This window comes from Excalfactoria chinensis, chromosome 5 (assembly GCF_039878825.1).
Source record: "Excalfactoria chinensis isolate bCotChi1 chromosome 5, bCotChi1.hap2, whole genome shotgun sequence".
Taxonomy (NCBI): Eukaryota; Metazoa; Chordata; class Aves; order Galliformes; family Phasianidae; genus Excalfactoria; species Excalfactoria chinensis.
The window spans coordinates 31761918-31777049 of record NC_092829.1 but is presented as its reverse complement, the minus strand read 5'-3'; the positions used below and the strand labels follow the sequence as shown (position 1 = coordinate 31777049).

Sequence of the window (15132 nt, the reverse complement as noted above, 5' to 3'; positions counted from 1 at the left end):
TTACGCCTTAGGTTAGCCATGGCTAATAATGTTATGGGGAAGATACGTTCACTCCCTGAGGGAGATGTTACTTCTTGCACCACACTTAAACCCCATAAATATCTGAAACTGCATTATTGACTTTGGAATAGGTACTTTACAGAAGACTTAAGTGCATAAAAATCTTGGTCAAACAATTTTCCAATCTTTCATATTAGGTGCAGAATGGCAAGCGTAAATCTCCATTTTCCCATGGTTAGAAATTTGGCTGGAAAAGCTAAGTCTGAGTTTGTTCATTCTTAATCCCTCTTCTCCAGAGTTTGTTTTAAACCATAAAAAGGTCATTCACAGAAGCAGGTCTAAACCAGAACATTCATTCCTGCTTAACAATTTTTTTGCATTACACAATATAGTAAAACCAGCTGATAAATTCCAGCCAAATTGACACATGCGTGTAAAAGTGATTTTGCAAAGTAGGAAGATTATAATACGCCTTTCATCCCTGAAGGATCCTTCCAAAATTTGTGAGGCACTCACATATGTGGCTAATGAAGTTCATCCACATGTGGAGAAACAGCTGCAATCAAGTTGGATCACAGTCCACTAAAATAATGCATACTATAAGCAAAGAGAAATTTGTCAAAAACTACCAGAGCAAATCCCTACCATTACAGAAGTGCCCTGGCATTATTCACTGGAAATGGCAAAGTATGCAGAAAGTTTTTAGACGTTTTTAAAGTTCTCATGTGAAAAGCCTACATGCACATACAGTTTAAACTGCACTCAATTCAGTATTTCCACCTTCAGAGGGATGAAAGGTCAATTCAAACCTGCCCAGATTCAAAGCTGTTGTTCCAAGAAGTTTAGATGTTTAGATCCCTAAACCATCCTGAAAGGATAGTTTCTATAACTGACTAGTTTTCAGCATAAAACATGAAACTGCTGCTGACATCAATGCTTGTTGATCTGGTTTCTCATCATGAGCTTAGGTTAAAAGCGTTTGCACAAGGTTTGGCCATTATATAAAGCTGAGTTGAAGAAAAATCTGCTTTGTCCAAAATCAAAACACATACGTCCTCCTTCTTTTCCTTTTTCTTCTTCCTGGGGTGAGAGTCAGATTCCTGGGAGGGGGCATTGAGCTCGCTGGAATATTCTCGTATTAAGACATCAATGGCCCCTTTAATTATCTGATCTCTTCTCTTTGTTTCCTCATCCAGTGCTTCATCATCATCATTTGTAGTCTCTGGTCTGGAATTCTGAGGAAAAAGGCCAAAGTAACAGAAATCAACAAATTGAGAATAATATTAGTGTTATTTTAAAAGTTCACCTTCCATCATCATTAATACATATACATATTAATGTATATAGCTTTTACTAAAACAACCCCCAAGCAGTAACCAACTGCTTTATTTTTACTCAGATCTTCTCACACTAGCAGTAATAAAGGGAACACAGTTTTACTTGTGGAATGACAGCTAAGAGCAGACATAGGATTGCAAAATAAAACCCAGATAGTGAGTGACTAAAGCAGAAGAGCACACACAGAAAGGCGATCATTATAGCTCCACTCATGGTTAAAAGCTTCTGCTCCATTTCCTTCACAACCTTTAAGCTGTTTCAGAATCAGTTCCTCAATGCCTACTGAGCTGCCATGCAATATAAGTATCTATAACTTTAAAGTTGCAACTTATTAAAGGAGAATGATATGAAACTGCCCCCAAGCCCACAGGAGCTCATGGAACATAAAATTCATTAATTGTACAAAAGCTTCACTGATGTTTTAAACCCAATAGTATTACAAGTGATGCTAAGAGGAAAGAAAAGTCTGAATGGAAGAGGGCAAATAAATCTTTATCTGTGCTCACAGTTAATGGATTACTTCATTTAAAACTCACCACGTTAGTAGTTTGCTTTACAGAGCATCTACTGCATTTATTACTGTACACTAGGTACATAGTCAAAAGCATCTAGAGTTTCAGGTGATGACTATGCCTCTATTCTCATCAAAAAAGAAAATAACTGTCATTAAAAGGAAGTCCTTTCGTGTTTGCAATTCATTTTACATACCTTTATTAGCAAACCTAAACCTCCTAAAAACTGATTTTCTAATGTGATTAATAGTTCCCTGAACAAGAGCCTATTCAATTTCATTTCATAGAAAGTAATTGTTTTAAATCTAAATATCTTAAGGCATCTATGGTACTTTAAGACAGTTACAGAGCAAGCTCAACAACTTGTGACACAAGATGCTATGAAATAAGATTGATTTTAACACACAAACTTGACAGATGACTGCTCACTGCCTGATACCTGCATCATTTACTGAATCATGAACCTCTTTCCTTTTCATTAATTTGTTCCAGAAGATTTGTCAATAAAAGGAAAAGAACAGAGTTACTCTGCCAGAATTTGCAAACTAACAGATCTGGAGTTTATAAACTTAAGAACTATTAAACAAAACTGAAGCAACAGAATCACATGCTACAGCTAAACTCTAGAATTAATTTTTAGTTGATTCCATAGATGCAGTTGTATTTTATAAATAAGTGTGAACAGATTAAACTTCAGTTGTGATGAACAATACGCCCTAACAGCCAAAGGGGCCAACCATATCCTGAGGGGCACCAGGCACAGTACAGCTAGCTGGTCAAAGGTAGGGACTGTACCAGTTTAATCAGCATTTGTACAGTCTCACCTTGAGTACTGTGTGTACTTTCGGGCTACTGTACATAAGATATTTAAAAAACAGTACAGTGTGTCCAAGGGATGGAAACAAATGTGGTGAAACAATTGCAGGACATCACCAAGGAGGCTCAAACTGAAGACACTTGGTTAGTTCAACTTACAGAAGCCTAATAGATGACCTCACTGCTGTCTATATTTTCCTCATGAGGGGGAGCAAAGAGGGAGGTGCTCATCTGTGCATTTGTGACTGGACAAAAGAGAATGGCCTAAAGCTCCATCAGGGAAAATTCCGATTGGATCATAAAACACAAAGAATTTTTTAATGGAGAGGGTGAAAGGCACTGGAACAACCTCCCAAGGCAAGTGTTCATGACTCCAAGGTTCTCAGTCTCAAATAAGCATTTGGACAGTGCTTGCAGATACACAATTTAACTCTTAGGTTGCCCTGTGCAGAGTCAGGAGTTGGACTCAGTCCTCATAAGTCCCTTCTATCTCAGGATATTTTATGATTCCGTGACTGTAGAAGTTTAACAAAGCTAACTTGTACATAAGTGTGTTTGTGTTAATCTAGAATGCTCTGTAAGTTAACCTAAAAGGGGTAATAAATCTTAAATAGCTCTAAGTGGGTTAATGCAATCATTTGTAGTAAACATGGTAAAAGTTTTCAAGAGTACTTGTGAATTAAGAGCTTCCACTTCATTTCCTTTCATTGCATCTTCAGACTCATTAATTCGATTCTGGCAAAATCCTAAAGTGAATTAGTGGCAGAGAAAAGAAAAGAAACTAGGAGACTGGTTCACAGTCTGATCTAAAAAGCACATCACATTGCTCTCCTGACAAAATAATATAAGTCATATATTATATACGCACCCCATTAGAGGCCTTTTTCTTTGCTTTCCATTCATCTAGCTGAGCCTTTGTCTTTGCATCAACTTTTACTAGTAGCTTCTTCTCTCCTATCTGGAGGTCATGGAGTAGTCTCAGTGCCCGTAGTGTGGATTCTGGTTCTTTGTATTCACAAAATCCAAAGGCTGAAATAGATGATTAAAATGAGAAGTGAACATGTTAAAGCTCTTCTGGTACAAACAAATATGTTTTGAATCAAACTTTGAATGTAGATACTTCTTTATTTAAAGCAAACACACAAAAAAAAAACCAACCAGGAAAATAACTGCATTAATGTTTGATATAAGGAGTAGCCCGGTAAATAAAGCCAAAGCAACACACAACACTGTAGTTTGTAAAGCATTTAAAATGATCTTAGCTAACAAATGTAACCTATATAAAGAGGTGTCTCATATTTACAACTGTCTGAAGATTGATAACATCAATCAAGAGTACAGCATTAATCTAGAGTATTTCACAACAGTTATGGAAAGTTGTGAGGGGAAAAGAACATTGTGAATATTAAATCATGTATCAGAAAGATCAGAAAACAATTACTATATAATTATATTATTATAATATTAAATTATAAGAAATATTAGAAGAATATACAAAAACATTAACAGTAAAGAATAACCATAATTATTTCATATATCCAATGGACAAAGATTATAGGAAAAAAAAATAAATCAATATAATCTGGGGATAGGAAAGAATGAAAAACTTTAAATCAGGAAAACCTCCTTAACAGTTAAAGACAATACACAGTAATGGAAGTGACTACCAATGGTGCTGCAAATCCATTTCCCTGCAAGTTAAGTCCAGGCTGGTAGCTATCTTCAGAAATGGTCTATAAACACAGGATGTAGCCTCATAACAGAAAAGTGAACATTTGTCCCCTCAAATACAGTTTTGCATTTTTAATCTTTTTCAATTTTGTTTTTTTCTCTGTGTTAATTTCAAGGACAAAATACAAACAGTGTATCGGGATGCATTTTAACAGTTAAATTCTGTATTCATTATCTTGAAACATTAAGTATTAAAATAACACTGCCAAACATTTCATAATCTGCCAAGTAATAGAAACATTATTTTGATCAGAGATTTTGAAAAGCATGAACATTACCTTGAAGTTTTCCAGATGCCCCTTGCACTCTCTTCCAACTCAAAACCAAGCCACATTTCTGCATTAAAGATAAATAACATTTGAGCATTATTTTGTATGAAACATTACAAAAGATGTTGCACACAAAGATAAGTGAAAAGAATAAGCTCTGCTAAAAACCAGCTGCATCTATATTCACTGACATACACAGCTAAAAAAAATTACCCTTCCCTTATTTACTGACTGTAAGGTCAAAGCCACTGGACTGCCGATCCAGTGAGTAGGACCAACCCTGCTTTTAGTTTCAGTTCCACTACTTGGAAGATCACAACTTTATTTATTAGCCAGGGAATAACAATAACAAGCAGCCCACTATACTTACTGCTAGAAGCTGCCGTATGAGCATGTCCGAGGCCTTCTCAGAAATGTTGCCTACAAAAACAGTGGTAGTGGGACCGCTATTTTCATCATTTTCTTTGTTCTTTAAGCCAGGGTGATCTTTCCTCACTCCTAAGTGTTTTCCAACCATAGACACTGTGGTAGGAACTAATACCTAGGAAAGAGGAGGAGAGAACATAAAATAAAGCACCTCTGCTGGTTGTTTTTTTTCCCCTTATATTTAAATTTTTAAAGACTAAGTAGGATAGACATTAAGTTCAACATTCATTCAATGATTTAATTTACGGAGTGAGTAAATAAACATTTCACGTTTCGATATCCATTCAACATCAAGAGAATGTCATTTTCTGATAGAGAGAAAAAAGGTGTACCTGAACATGGCTACTGAAGGTCTCACGGCAAGCATGCAGTAATATTAAACATCATTTGTTTTACAAATTACTCATTTGTGACATATGAGTCATGGGAAGTTGAAGCACTGCACCTAACAGTGTGCTAGATGCTTAAAAAAAACAACAACCTGCAAGCGCAAATTACTCTGACTTAAATCTTAAAAGGCTTCACTGGACGTATGACAGGTCTTAAAAGCTTTCAGAGCAAATAAACACTACTCATTTAGTTGGTCAGTACACAGCCCTTAGTCATTTGCCTTCAGTTAAGGAGCAACTACTTGTAAAGCAAACTGTACAGAGACAGACAAGAATGTTTGTTCCAATTTGCTGCACCTCTCCTTCCACTTAAGAAGAAAGATTAGACGGTTCTCCTCTCAAAACTTCTTCTAAATGTGTCAGATTTAATAATGTTATCAGGAAAGTGAATAATGTATTTGTTCCAGCATTATTCCCGTAAACACCACTGGTTACCACAAACATATCTTTCCATAACAGATAACACAAACTATCAAAAGAATAAATTGGTATTTTGAGGAGATTTCTTATGCAAAATCACTAAAATGCTAATTAACCTACATGTCAATAAGTGGCTTTTATACTTTAATTAGCATAATTGAAATAAATATTAAACATTTCCTTCCACAGTATGTCTTTTAATGAGATAGTTCAGAAGACAAAAATAACTGTTGAAATCTACTCGTGAAACTCATCCCAATGCAATACTTACAGTTGGAGCAGGAGCCATAATGCCCATTGGCACAGGAATCATAGGGGTCCCTGAGGAAGACAATACAGAACATTAATCTGTCTAGTTAAGATTACTGATAAACACAGATGAATTGCTCTCAGTCATGATTACTAAACAAGACAGCAATTTAGATGACAACACTCCGTTTCACCCTATGCACCCTTCCACTCAGCCACCTTTTATTTCTTAGATTCCATCATCTATTTCTTCCATCACTCAATTCTTTCTTCCTCAGATCCTCCATTTAAATCATCCCTATTCTTCCAAACCCTTCAGAGAATCTGCTCTCCGTTTTAATGCACCACATCACGTCTCAGACTAGAAGAACCACCCCCAGAGTCTGGTAGTGCAGTTGTAACAAACTGATGTGCCTAGTGCTCAGCAGAACCCAATAAAATCTAATAAGATGTTGGACGCCATCAGTAAACATACTGATGATCAAGACCATGGGCATCATTTTGCTGCTCTATAAAAACTCAGTGTATCTGTATCCTGACTAATATCTACAGACTCAGTCTGCAATGCAAAAAGAACATGCAGACTCATAAGAGCAACTACATGACTGGAGTTTTGAAGCAGCTTCTTGGCAAGGAAAGAATTTACACTCTGAAATACTCCAAATGCAAATGCTTGCATGGAGCATGATGAAAAAGACCAAAAAATGCCATTTGCCAAATGCTCACATCACAATTCAGGAGGACGGGTGGTTTAACAACAGACATAATAAGGAAGTAGCACTTTTACACAGCTGGTAATGCACTGCTGGAACTTGGAACAAGAGGTAACAGTTGAGACAGTATCAACATGTTCAAAAGGCATAAAAATGTTCAAGAATGGTTGAGATCAGAAGCAGATATAGGAAGTGCAAAAGATGACACTAACATCCTTAACTTATCAGTTGTGGAAACTTCAGTTTTAGACAGGAAAAGCTGATGTGCACACACACATCTAAATATCATCTATTCCCACAAACAAAATATCAGGCCATATGGACTGCTGATGTGACCTCACAGAACATTTCTTATATTCAGAAAGACATTTGAGTTTTATATCCTACTCGTACCTGATTTTCGCAGAAAATGAGAGATACTAAATCATCTCCCTTTTGAGTCATTCACATTTCAAGATGGAAATGCAAGTTCTTATTTCTACCTGTCATCTTTCTAAGCAAAGCAAAACACTCTTCCCACCTTCATTCTTGCACAAGCACACTGTTCTAGGAGACTTCTTTTTATAGGTTAGATAATTACATATTTTCTTTTTTTGCTGAACACCTGGTTAAACCTATTTTAATTGTAATTCTACACATGAAATAACTTTAGAGTAGAATTCCAAAAAGTCACTGTGGCATATTCAATTCTACTCATACACTTATGCTGAGAAATTAAGCCTATATCTTTTTTTCCCTCCCTACCTCTCCCTGTCCAGACTCCAGACACCGTTATCTATACTGACAACATATAGGAAAAAATAAGTGGTTCCAGATCCATAATTTAAAGTCTCAACACACACACTAAAAAAGGAAAAACTGACCTTAAAGATAAAAAAAGGAAGAAAAAAAGGGAATTATTTCTGGGAAAATTGTAAGGAATGAGCAACACAACTAAGATAGCAAGATGTGTGGAAGGAAGTATGTAAAAAGAGAATGCAAAGAAATGATATTGCTGAGATAGACTTATAAAAAAAAAGAGAACACAATGTAAGAAGGTGAAGCTTCTCTGAAAGTTACTCCTGTATTCTCACACCGTGCGTATTTGGCACGGATAAGTGTTTCCAAAAGCTACTACAACAGCTTATTTGAAAGTAATCAAAATCTGTATACTGCCAAGAAAGTGACTCTTGAAATACCTAACAAAAATGACAGTCTAGCTTCAGACTTAAACAAAAGGACAACAGAACTGGTACTGTGTCTAACAGATTGATTTCTGGTCAGAAGTAAGCAGACAGTGACAGACCAAACAGAGTTTGTGCACTTGACGTGTTGTGACTCAATTGCAATGAACACAAATCAGTGTTACTGCAGTACACTTAAACCCAGTAACTCCTGGAAAATAGCAGCTTATAACAAAAAGGAATCTCTTTCCGCAACAGCATCATACACTAAGAACTTACCAGGAGGCACAGGTGGAGGAAAACCAGGAAACTGTGGAGGTGGAATCCCAGGGGGGAGAGTTGGGATTCCCATTGGAGGGCGATTCAAATGAGGTGGGAAAGACATTCTTACAGAAGCAATCTGTCAAAAGGATAGAAAAGGAAAACTGTATTAGCTCCCAAAGATAAATCACAAAAGCAGACAAAATGATACATATCTAATGACTTTCAAGCTTTATACAGACATTCACCTACAAATTAGAACATTTTTAACAATCAGCTGGGGAAACGTTTTCTTTGTAATACAAGTATTCCTTACCAATGAAAAACAGCACTAAAAAAACCCACCATAACCATTATGTGGCTCATCATATCAATGTTTTACAAAGAACATGAACTAAACAGCATTTAATAGCATGCATGTTGTTTCTTTAAAATGAAGGTTTTCTTCTTTGCAGTATGTGAAAGCAGAAGCAAACTTGGAATACCCTCTTCAGTAAAGCAAGTGGTTCTCCAGAACAAGAAATGATCACATAATACAACCATAGCACAATTTCAGACAGAGAAGTGGGGAACCCTCATGTACAGCACTGACAGGAATTGAAGATAACCACACAGACAGTGGAGAAAACCCCAGTGTCTAGAATGGAGGCAGTTAAACACTTGGAAGAAGGTCCTCTGATCTATTTTCAGCTTCCCAGCTCATAGACCTTCTAGACCCATCAGAGGGAGCTGAGGGTCAATGCACTATCATAGAGAATAGAAGATTTAACATCATTTTCCTACTCAGACAGTTATTCTTATGTAGATATTACTGACACCACCCAATAGGGCTCAAGATCACCCAAAACTAATGCTCTTGCTTTTAGTATTTTACCAGCAACCTTACATAGTTAAGTCTCGGCTCTCACTCTGTAGTACCAAACGGAGCTCTGGCTACCAGCACCCACTGCAGGTCACACAGTTTGAATCTCTGGGCCCTTTAAATCTTTTAACACTTGTTAAAACACACAAAATTACTGAGCAGTAACTCGTCATACCTATATTTTCTTATGAGTACATAGGTACATACATACCATGCTGAGGAAGCACTGAAGCTTCAAACACCCTGGATCACATAGATAGAAGTCACAAAGACTATCAGATAAGAGCCCAGTGAGCTTCCCACGTACATATCTATGTTTCCTAAAAGACTAAGCAGTACTGTAGGCTGCAGTGCAGTTTTTTTTTCCAAACAGGCAAATGCAAGTCAGAACCATGACAGAAGGCCTTGAGAGCAAGAATTACAACAAATAAAATTTGGATAACTAAAACAGATCTGTAGATAGGATGATGCATACCCGGTTTCCTATCACTGGACACAAAACAGGAGGTGAGCTTGCTGGATACAAATGTGACTTCCACACCTGTGAAAGAGCAAGTACCTAATGACAATCCTAAATAGCAGAAGTAAGAGCTAATATCAGTACTTTATCATAATAGCAGATGCAATTTAAAGAGCTCAAAATGAAGACAACCCTGTAGCAAAACCTCACTCCCAAAGAGCCCATAAACAGCCACGAGGGACAAGGGCATACAGCCTACTGGAGAGGATTTAAGAGAAGCCTAGATGTACTTGGCAGTATCTTTGGAACTCCAGAAATTATTTGAGTACAAGAGCTCAAGTGTGACCCCATAGCACAATTCACCTGAAGATACTGCATCGGTCACAAGAGGTTCATGATGACTGCATTCACTAATTGGCCCCAAAGAGCATTCATCCACATCTCACCAAGAGAAAAGATACACTCCTTTTACACAAGGTCTCTAGGATGGCATGAGAAACAAGATAACAAATCTTTCCTCCACCAGTTTAATGATGATTATTTCATACAATGTAAAAACAGAAAGCCTTTTTGCTCTTTATAATGGATACACTTAAATAACTATCGCTTGTCACTCCTGATTTCTTGAAGTGAACCTGCAAAAAACAGCAGCAAAGATGTACTGCCAATGTATTTTATTTGGAAGAACACTGTTTATAGAATGAAGAGTTTACACAACAACAGACTCTCCTCTAAAATGCGAAGCCTGGATGATATGGAACAGTCTAGAACTTCCTTATTATTCATCTTTGTATGAAACTAGGCAAAAACTCAAAGCAGCTTTGAAACAGGATGCCAGAGTAATTATCTTGTGGGTCTGATGTTCCATAGTGGCTACAGTAGAGTTATGTAATTTGAGGTCCACAGGACATAAAGGAGAGGTCTGTTAAACAAAAAAAAAAAGTGGGAATTTTCCAAGCTGCCAGTAGGTGCAACCTCTTCTTGTTCTAAAAAGCACTTTACTTAAGGCACCACTTTAGGGAAGTATAAAAAAGCCTAGGGATTAAGAAGTGAAACAGTCCTGTGAATTAAAAAATGTTGAAACATACTGAGCTTAATGGACATCTCACATGCACACAGACAGAGGGCATTTCCTTCAAGTTTTTTTTCTGAAATCAAAAAGCAAAATGCCAGCAGACAAGTTATCATTACTCCACAAAAGTAACAAAGCAGCAAGCAGAGATCAAATTTAATCTTTAAAAGTCATCTAGTCAGATGGATGTGAAACATACAATTATCTGCAGCATTTCATTTTACTTTGAAGCACTCTTTCTCCCAATATCTGTATGGTTCTCTTGACAACATCTAGTAAGCCATTCTGCTCCTGCCTTAAATCTTGCATGATCCACTGCTAGCACCTCTGCTGTCTGGGACACTGGATATCAACAGCAAATAAAATCTTGGTCCCTTTCCTGCTACTGTATGTAAATACTAATGTGAAACCAGCTAACAAAACAGCAAGCGCTACACAAGCACAGCTACAATGCTCCAGGTTCAGCTTTAGTCTAAAGGGAGTTTAGCTGCTTTCATTCAGTGATCTTCCAGTTACTAAGTCCTGAAGGAACCAAATGTTGACAGCAGTCCACTGCACCAACCTTCTGAAATTCACAGAGTGCAGAAATACCCTCACGGCCCAAAGGTCTGGTAAAACCCTCTGAGACATATTAACTCCGAGTGTTATGCCCATGAGGCCTGAGCTCTTCTGGCCAGCCACATGCATGCTCTGAGGCACACAATGAAATGAGTGTGCAGGGCAGAGAACTGGGCATATGCTGGGCTCCTGTACAAGGCCACACAGAACTCAGAGGTACCGTGAAATGAGAGTCACCATCATTCAGGTACTGTTGCCCCCATGCATTATCTTTAACTCCTAAATTTCCCAGTAAGAGGAGAGTAACCACAAGTAGACCACATTGCAAACATTATTTTTTTAAAAATAGAGCATTCTTTTAATGTATTTCTGGTTTCCTCTATTTTTTTTGGTAAGTGGGTGAAAAAAATACGTCATATGCTGAACACAGTTTATTGAAAGACACTGGCAACTACTGTATTTGGAAGTGGCAGCTGTACCACCTGCTCAGCAGCATCTTAATTCCACCCAGCACACAATTCACCTCCCTAGTGTTTATAACTGTGTTAACACATCGTCACTTTCATTGAAGACCCTGTGAAATATTCTCATTGTTTTCTGAAGTCGTTCCCCATAGAACAGACAGTTATAATACTTACTGTTCAGCTACCAACTAAACAAAGCTAGAATCAACCACAGAAATCCCAAAGTCATAAAGCAAAGCTAAAATTAATGCACTTTAAGAATAAATACGATATCATAACAGCAGCAATAGCACAGCTGGATCCAACTTGATTTCAGCTTCTCTGATTACAATTTGTCACCAACACTTCCCAATGCAATCCTTCTGCATCGCAAGTAAAGCAATATTTACCCCAAATCATACCGAGATGTTGCACAGCCTAACCCCTCAAGTAAGGGGGCAGCAAACAAAAAACACGTTTAAAGAAATTTCAACAAAGTCCAGCTTTGATTACAATCTTAACTTTCAGACGATTAAGAGCCGTGACAACATCCACACTTATTGCACAACACCGTGCTATGCAGTAACACCCTGAGTCACAAAGGCATTTGATCCCAAAGTTTCGCTGTAATGTTCCTATACTGTTTTTTTCCATTGTTTCCTCTGTGTTGTTGCCTGCATGTAATTTTACAACACAATATTTCACATATTTTCTGCCAGGACGGGTGCAGCTCAGCAGCTCAAACGCTTTCAAAAACAACTGGAGAAAACACACACAACAAACCCGTCTACTGAAGTCATTACTTCCAGACAGGCTTCTAACATCAGTCTTCACTGATGGTGAGTGGACTTTTAAGACTCTCCACTATAAAAATAACTCCAAAATAAAAATAATCTTTAACAGTTTGCCACTCACTGGAAATACAGCCTATATTAATGCATCTCAAAAAGTGCGTAGGCCCCTAAAAATAAAGGCTCTTTTCCTTCAGACTATCAGAGCCTTTCAGTGATGATTCCCAACACATCCCTATAAAGCTTTACAGCTTTCTCCAAAATTACCTTGAGGCAAAGTGATACATCAGTGGAAAACATGACTGACATGTCAAAAGAGAAAACAGATTTTCTAACAGTATTTCTTTCCAAACAAAACTAGTATTTGCTTTAGCCTGCGCACTGATCTAGATGATCTAGAAAGATTTCAGTCATAAGTAAGTTGCAACCCAAATTACTGTAAAATACCAACTGAAAAAAGCAATTTGCTTACCTGAGCCAAACCCTCAGTCTGAAAGCTCCTTACCCAGAGCTCTACTAATCACACCAACAGAATTTTAACACCTTGGATTTCATTTTTAATTCTGTGCTCATATTAAGCTCTTGTCAGTAAAATAAATGGCCTTCCATCTTAACTTTGCTATCGACTCTTCCCAAAAGACAAACAAGGCTGGGACACTGCTAAATGTAAGGGAACGTCAAGAGACAGAAGTGAGAAACGTGAAGCACTGCGTGCAAAGCAGCTCCTCCCAAGGAGAAGGAAGAAACCAGCCTGTGCTTCCCTACTCAAGCTGTTCTGGGCCACCTTCAGTAAATGCTGATGCAATAGTAGTAGCAATACTTTGCTACTTCACGAATAAATAAAGATTTGTGCGCAGTCATTTTAAGTAGAACAGACCAAGAACGACACAAGCTTAAGACTCCATTTCCTGTAAGGCCACGTAAGATCTGTTGTCATGAAGAAAGAAAAAAACAACAAAAAAACTGAACTAGTTGTGATCAGGATGTCGCTAGTCCGTGTTTTAATAAATAAACCAAAAACTGAAACACACACGAACAAAACAGTCAAAACAAGTTTTTCCTCAGACAGAAAAAGATCTTTCCCCTTTAGAAGGGCGGAAAAAATAATAATGATTAAAAAAAAAAGACATGCTATAGAACGTGCCTATCCGCATAACACAGGTGGTACTCACGGGGCTCAGCCCGATTGTCTGGAATACAGGCTTACACGTGCCGTGAGATGACCGCCGCGGACCGCGCTCGGGACGTTACCCTCCGTGCCGAGACACTGCCTTAAAGCGCTTCCTCGCAGGAAGCGGTACCGACGAATGAAGCCCCAGTGGGCCGGCGAGGCCAGGAGCGGGCCAGGGGCAGCTGCAGCGGCCACCGCCGCGGGCTCATTCCCTCTTGGCTTCGTCTCCTCTCGCCTTCCGCCGTACCGACCCGTGCCGCGCCGGCGGTCCCTCCGCGGCCGCAGGGGACGGAAGGGCCCACACGCCGCCTGGGCGGGAGGGGAAGCGAAGGGCCCCGCCGCCGCCCCGTGAGCGCCTCCCCGAGGCCGTTCTCATTCCCCACCTCGGCGCCAGACCCGCGCCGCCTTCCCGCCGAGAAGCGATCGAGGTCCGAAGAGCAGGAGGGCGACGCAGCGGCGCGAGCCCGGCCCGGCCCCAGAGGCGCCTCCTCCCAGCGGGCGGCCGAAGCACCGCCGCCACCTTCCCACCCCCCTTCCGGCCGCCGCGGCCCCGTGTCGCTCACCCTTCCTCGCCGCGGGGCGGGAGCCGCGTCCGGAGCGCCGCCGCGGCCCCTCCGAGAGGCGCAGGCCCGGGATGGCGCGGGGGAAAGCCGCTAGGCCGCCGGAGATCGGGCTGGAGGGCCCGAGGCGCCGCTAGGCCGCGAACACACCGCGCCGAGCCGCCTCCGCCGCGCTGCGCGGGGTCATGTGACCCGCCCCTTCCGGCAGCGGCCCGACGTGCACCGCGCCTCTCTACCATAGAGATGGGTTTGCCAGAGCGCCCCCTCCATCTGCGCCTAGATAGCGAGGCGCCCAACCGCAGAACGGCGGTGGCTAGAAGGTCGGCGTGAGGGTAACGGAGTCTGTGCCGCCGCCATCTTTGCTGGGGGCAGGCGCCGCGGCAGCCTGACCTAGCGTGGAGCTCCGCCATCTTGAGGTCAGACAGCGGCGTTTCGAGGCCCCGGGAGCTTTCGCCGGCGGGAGCCGCCATTTGCGAGCTGCCGCGCTCGGCTGTGAGCGGGATGTGACGGCGGTCGTGCCGGCTGGACCCGCGAGCGCGGCTGTGAGGGAACGCGAGTTTTGGGTTCGTTACAGTGCAGCCAGCGTTAGGGGCCTGCAAAGGAAAGCAGCCCTACGTCGGCTTAAGGATGTATGGAAGGCAGGACCTCACCTGAAAAGATTTATAACTAGCAAAAAGAGCGGGTGCCTTAGGGTGCGGTGTGCGCAGTAAAAAGAAAAAAAGAAAGAAAGAAAAGCCTCTGCGCTGTGTGGCAAGTTGTCCTGTCTGGGGACTGCTGCTGCTGCTTTCCCTCACCTACATCCAGACTGCATTAAGAAACATTGTACACCTCCCCTCCAGATCATTTCAGGGTGCAACTGCTGACGGCAAGGTGACTGCGCATGGGAACAGCACGCAGCTGTGAACAGAAGAAAAGCAGTCTGGAGGGT

At 40.5% G+C, this 15132-nt stretch overlaps 1 protein-coding gene across 2 annotated transcripts in view; it reads right to left on the bottom strand.

Annotated features, from left to right (window-relative positions):
• The window catches only part of RBM25 (RNA binding motif protein 25), a 30351-nt gene extending 15945 nt beyond the window's left edge, over positions 1–14406 (bottom strand). For both annotated transcript variants that reach the window (XM_072337846.1, XM_072337847.1), the window contains exons 1-7: positions 14208–14406; positions 8306–8426; positions 6173–6222; positions 5037–5207; positions 4676–4733; positions 3535–3695; positions 1053–1235 (exon numbers count right to left, since the gene is read on the bottom strand). In XM_072337846.1, coding sequence (XP_072193947.1) covers positions 1053–1235; positions 3535–3695; positions 4676–4733; positions 5037–5207; positions 6173–6222; positions 8306–8411 — 729 coding nt within the window. In that variant the 5' untranslated portion in view covers positions 8412–8426; positions 14208–14406. The remainder of the gene's footprint in view (positions 1–1052; positions 1236–3534; positions 3696–4675; positions 4734–5036; positions 5208–6172; positions 6223–8305; positions 8427–14207) is intronic.
• Positions 14407–15132: the final 726 nt, after the last annotated feature.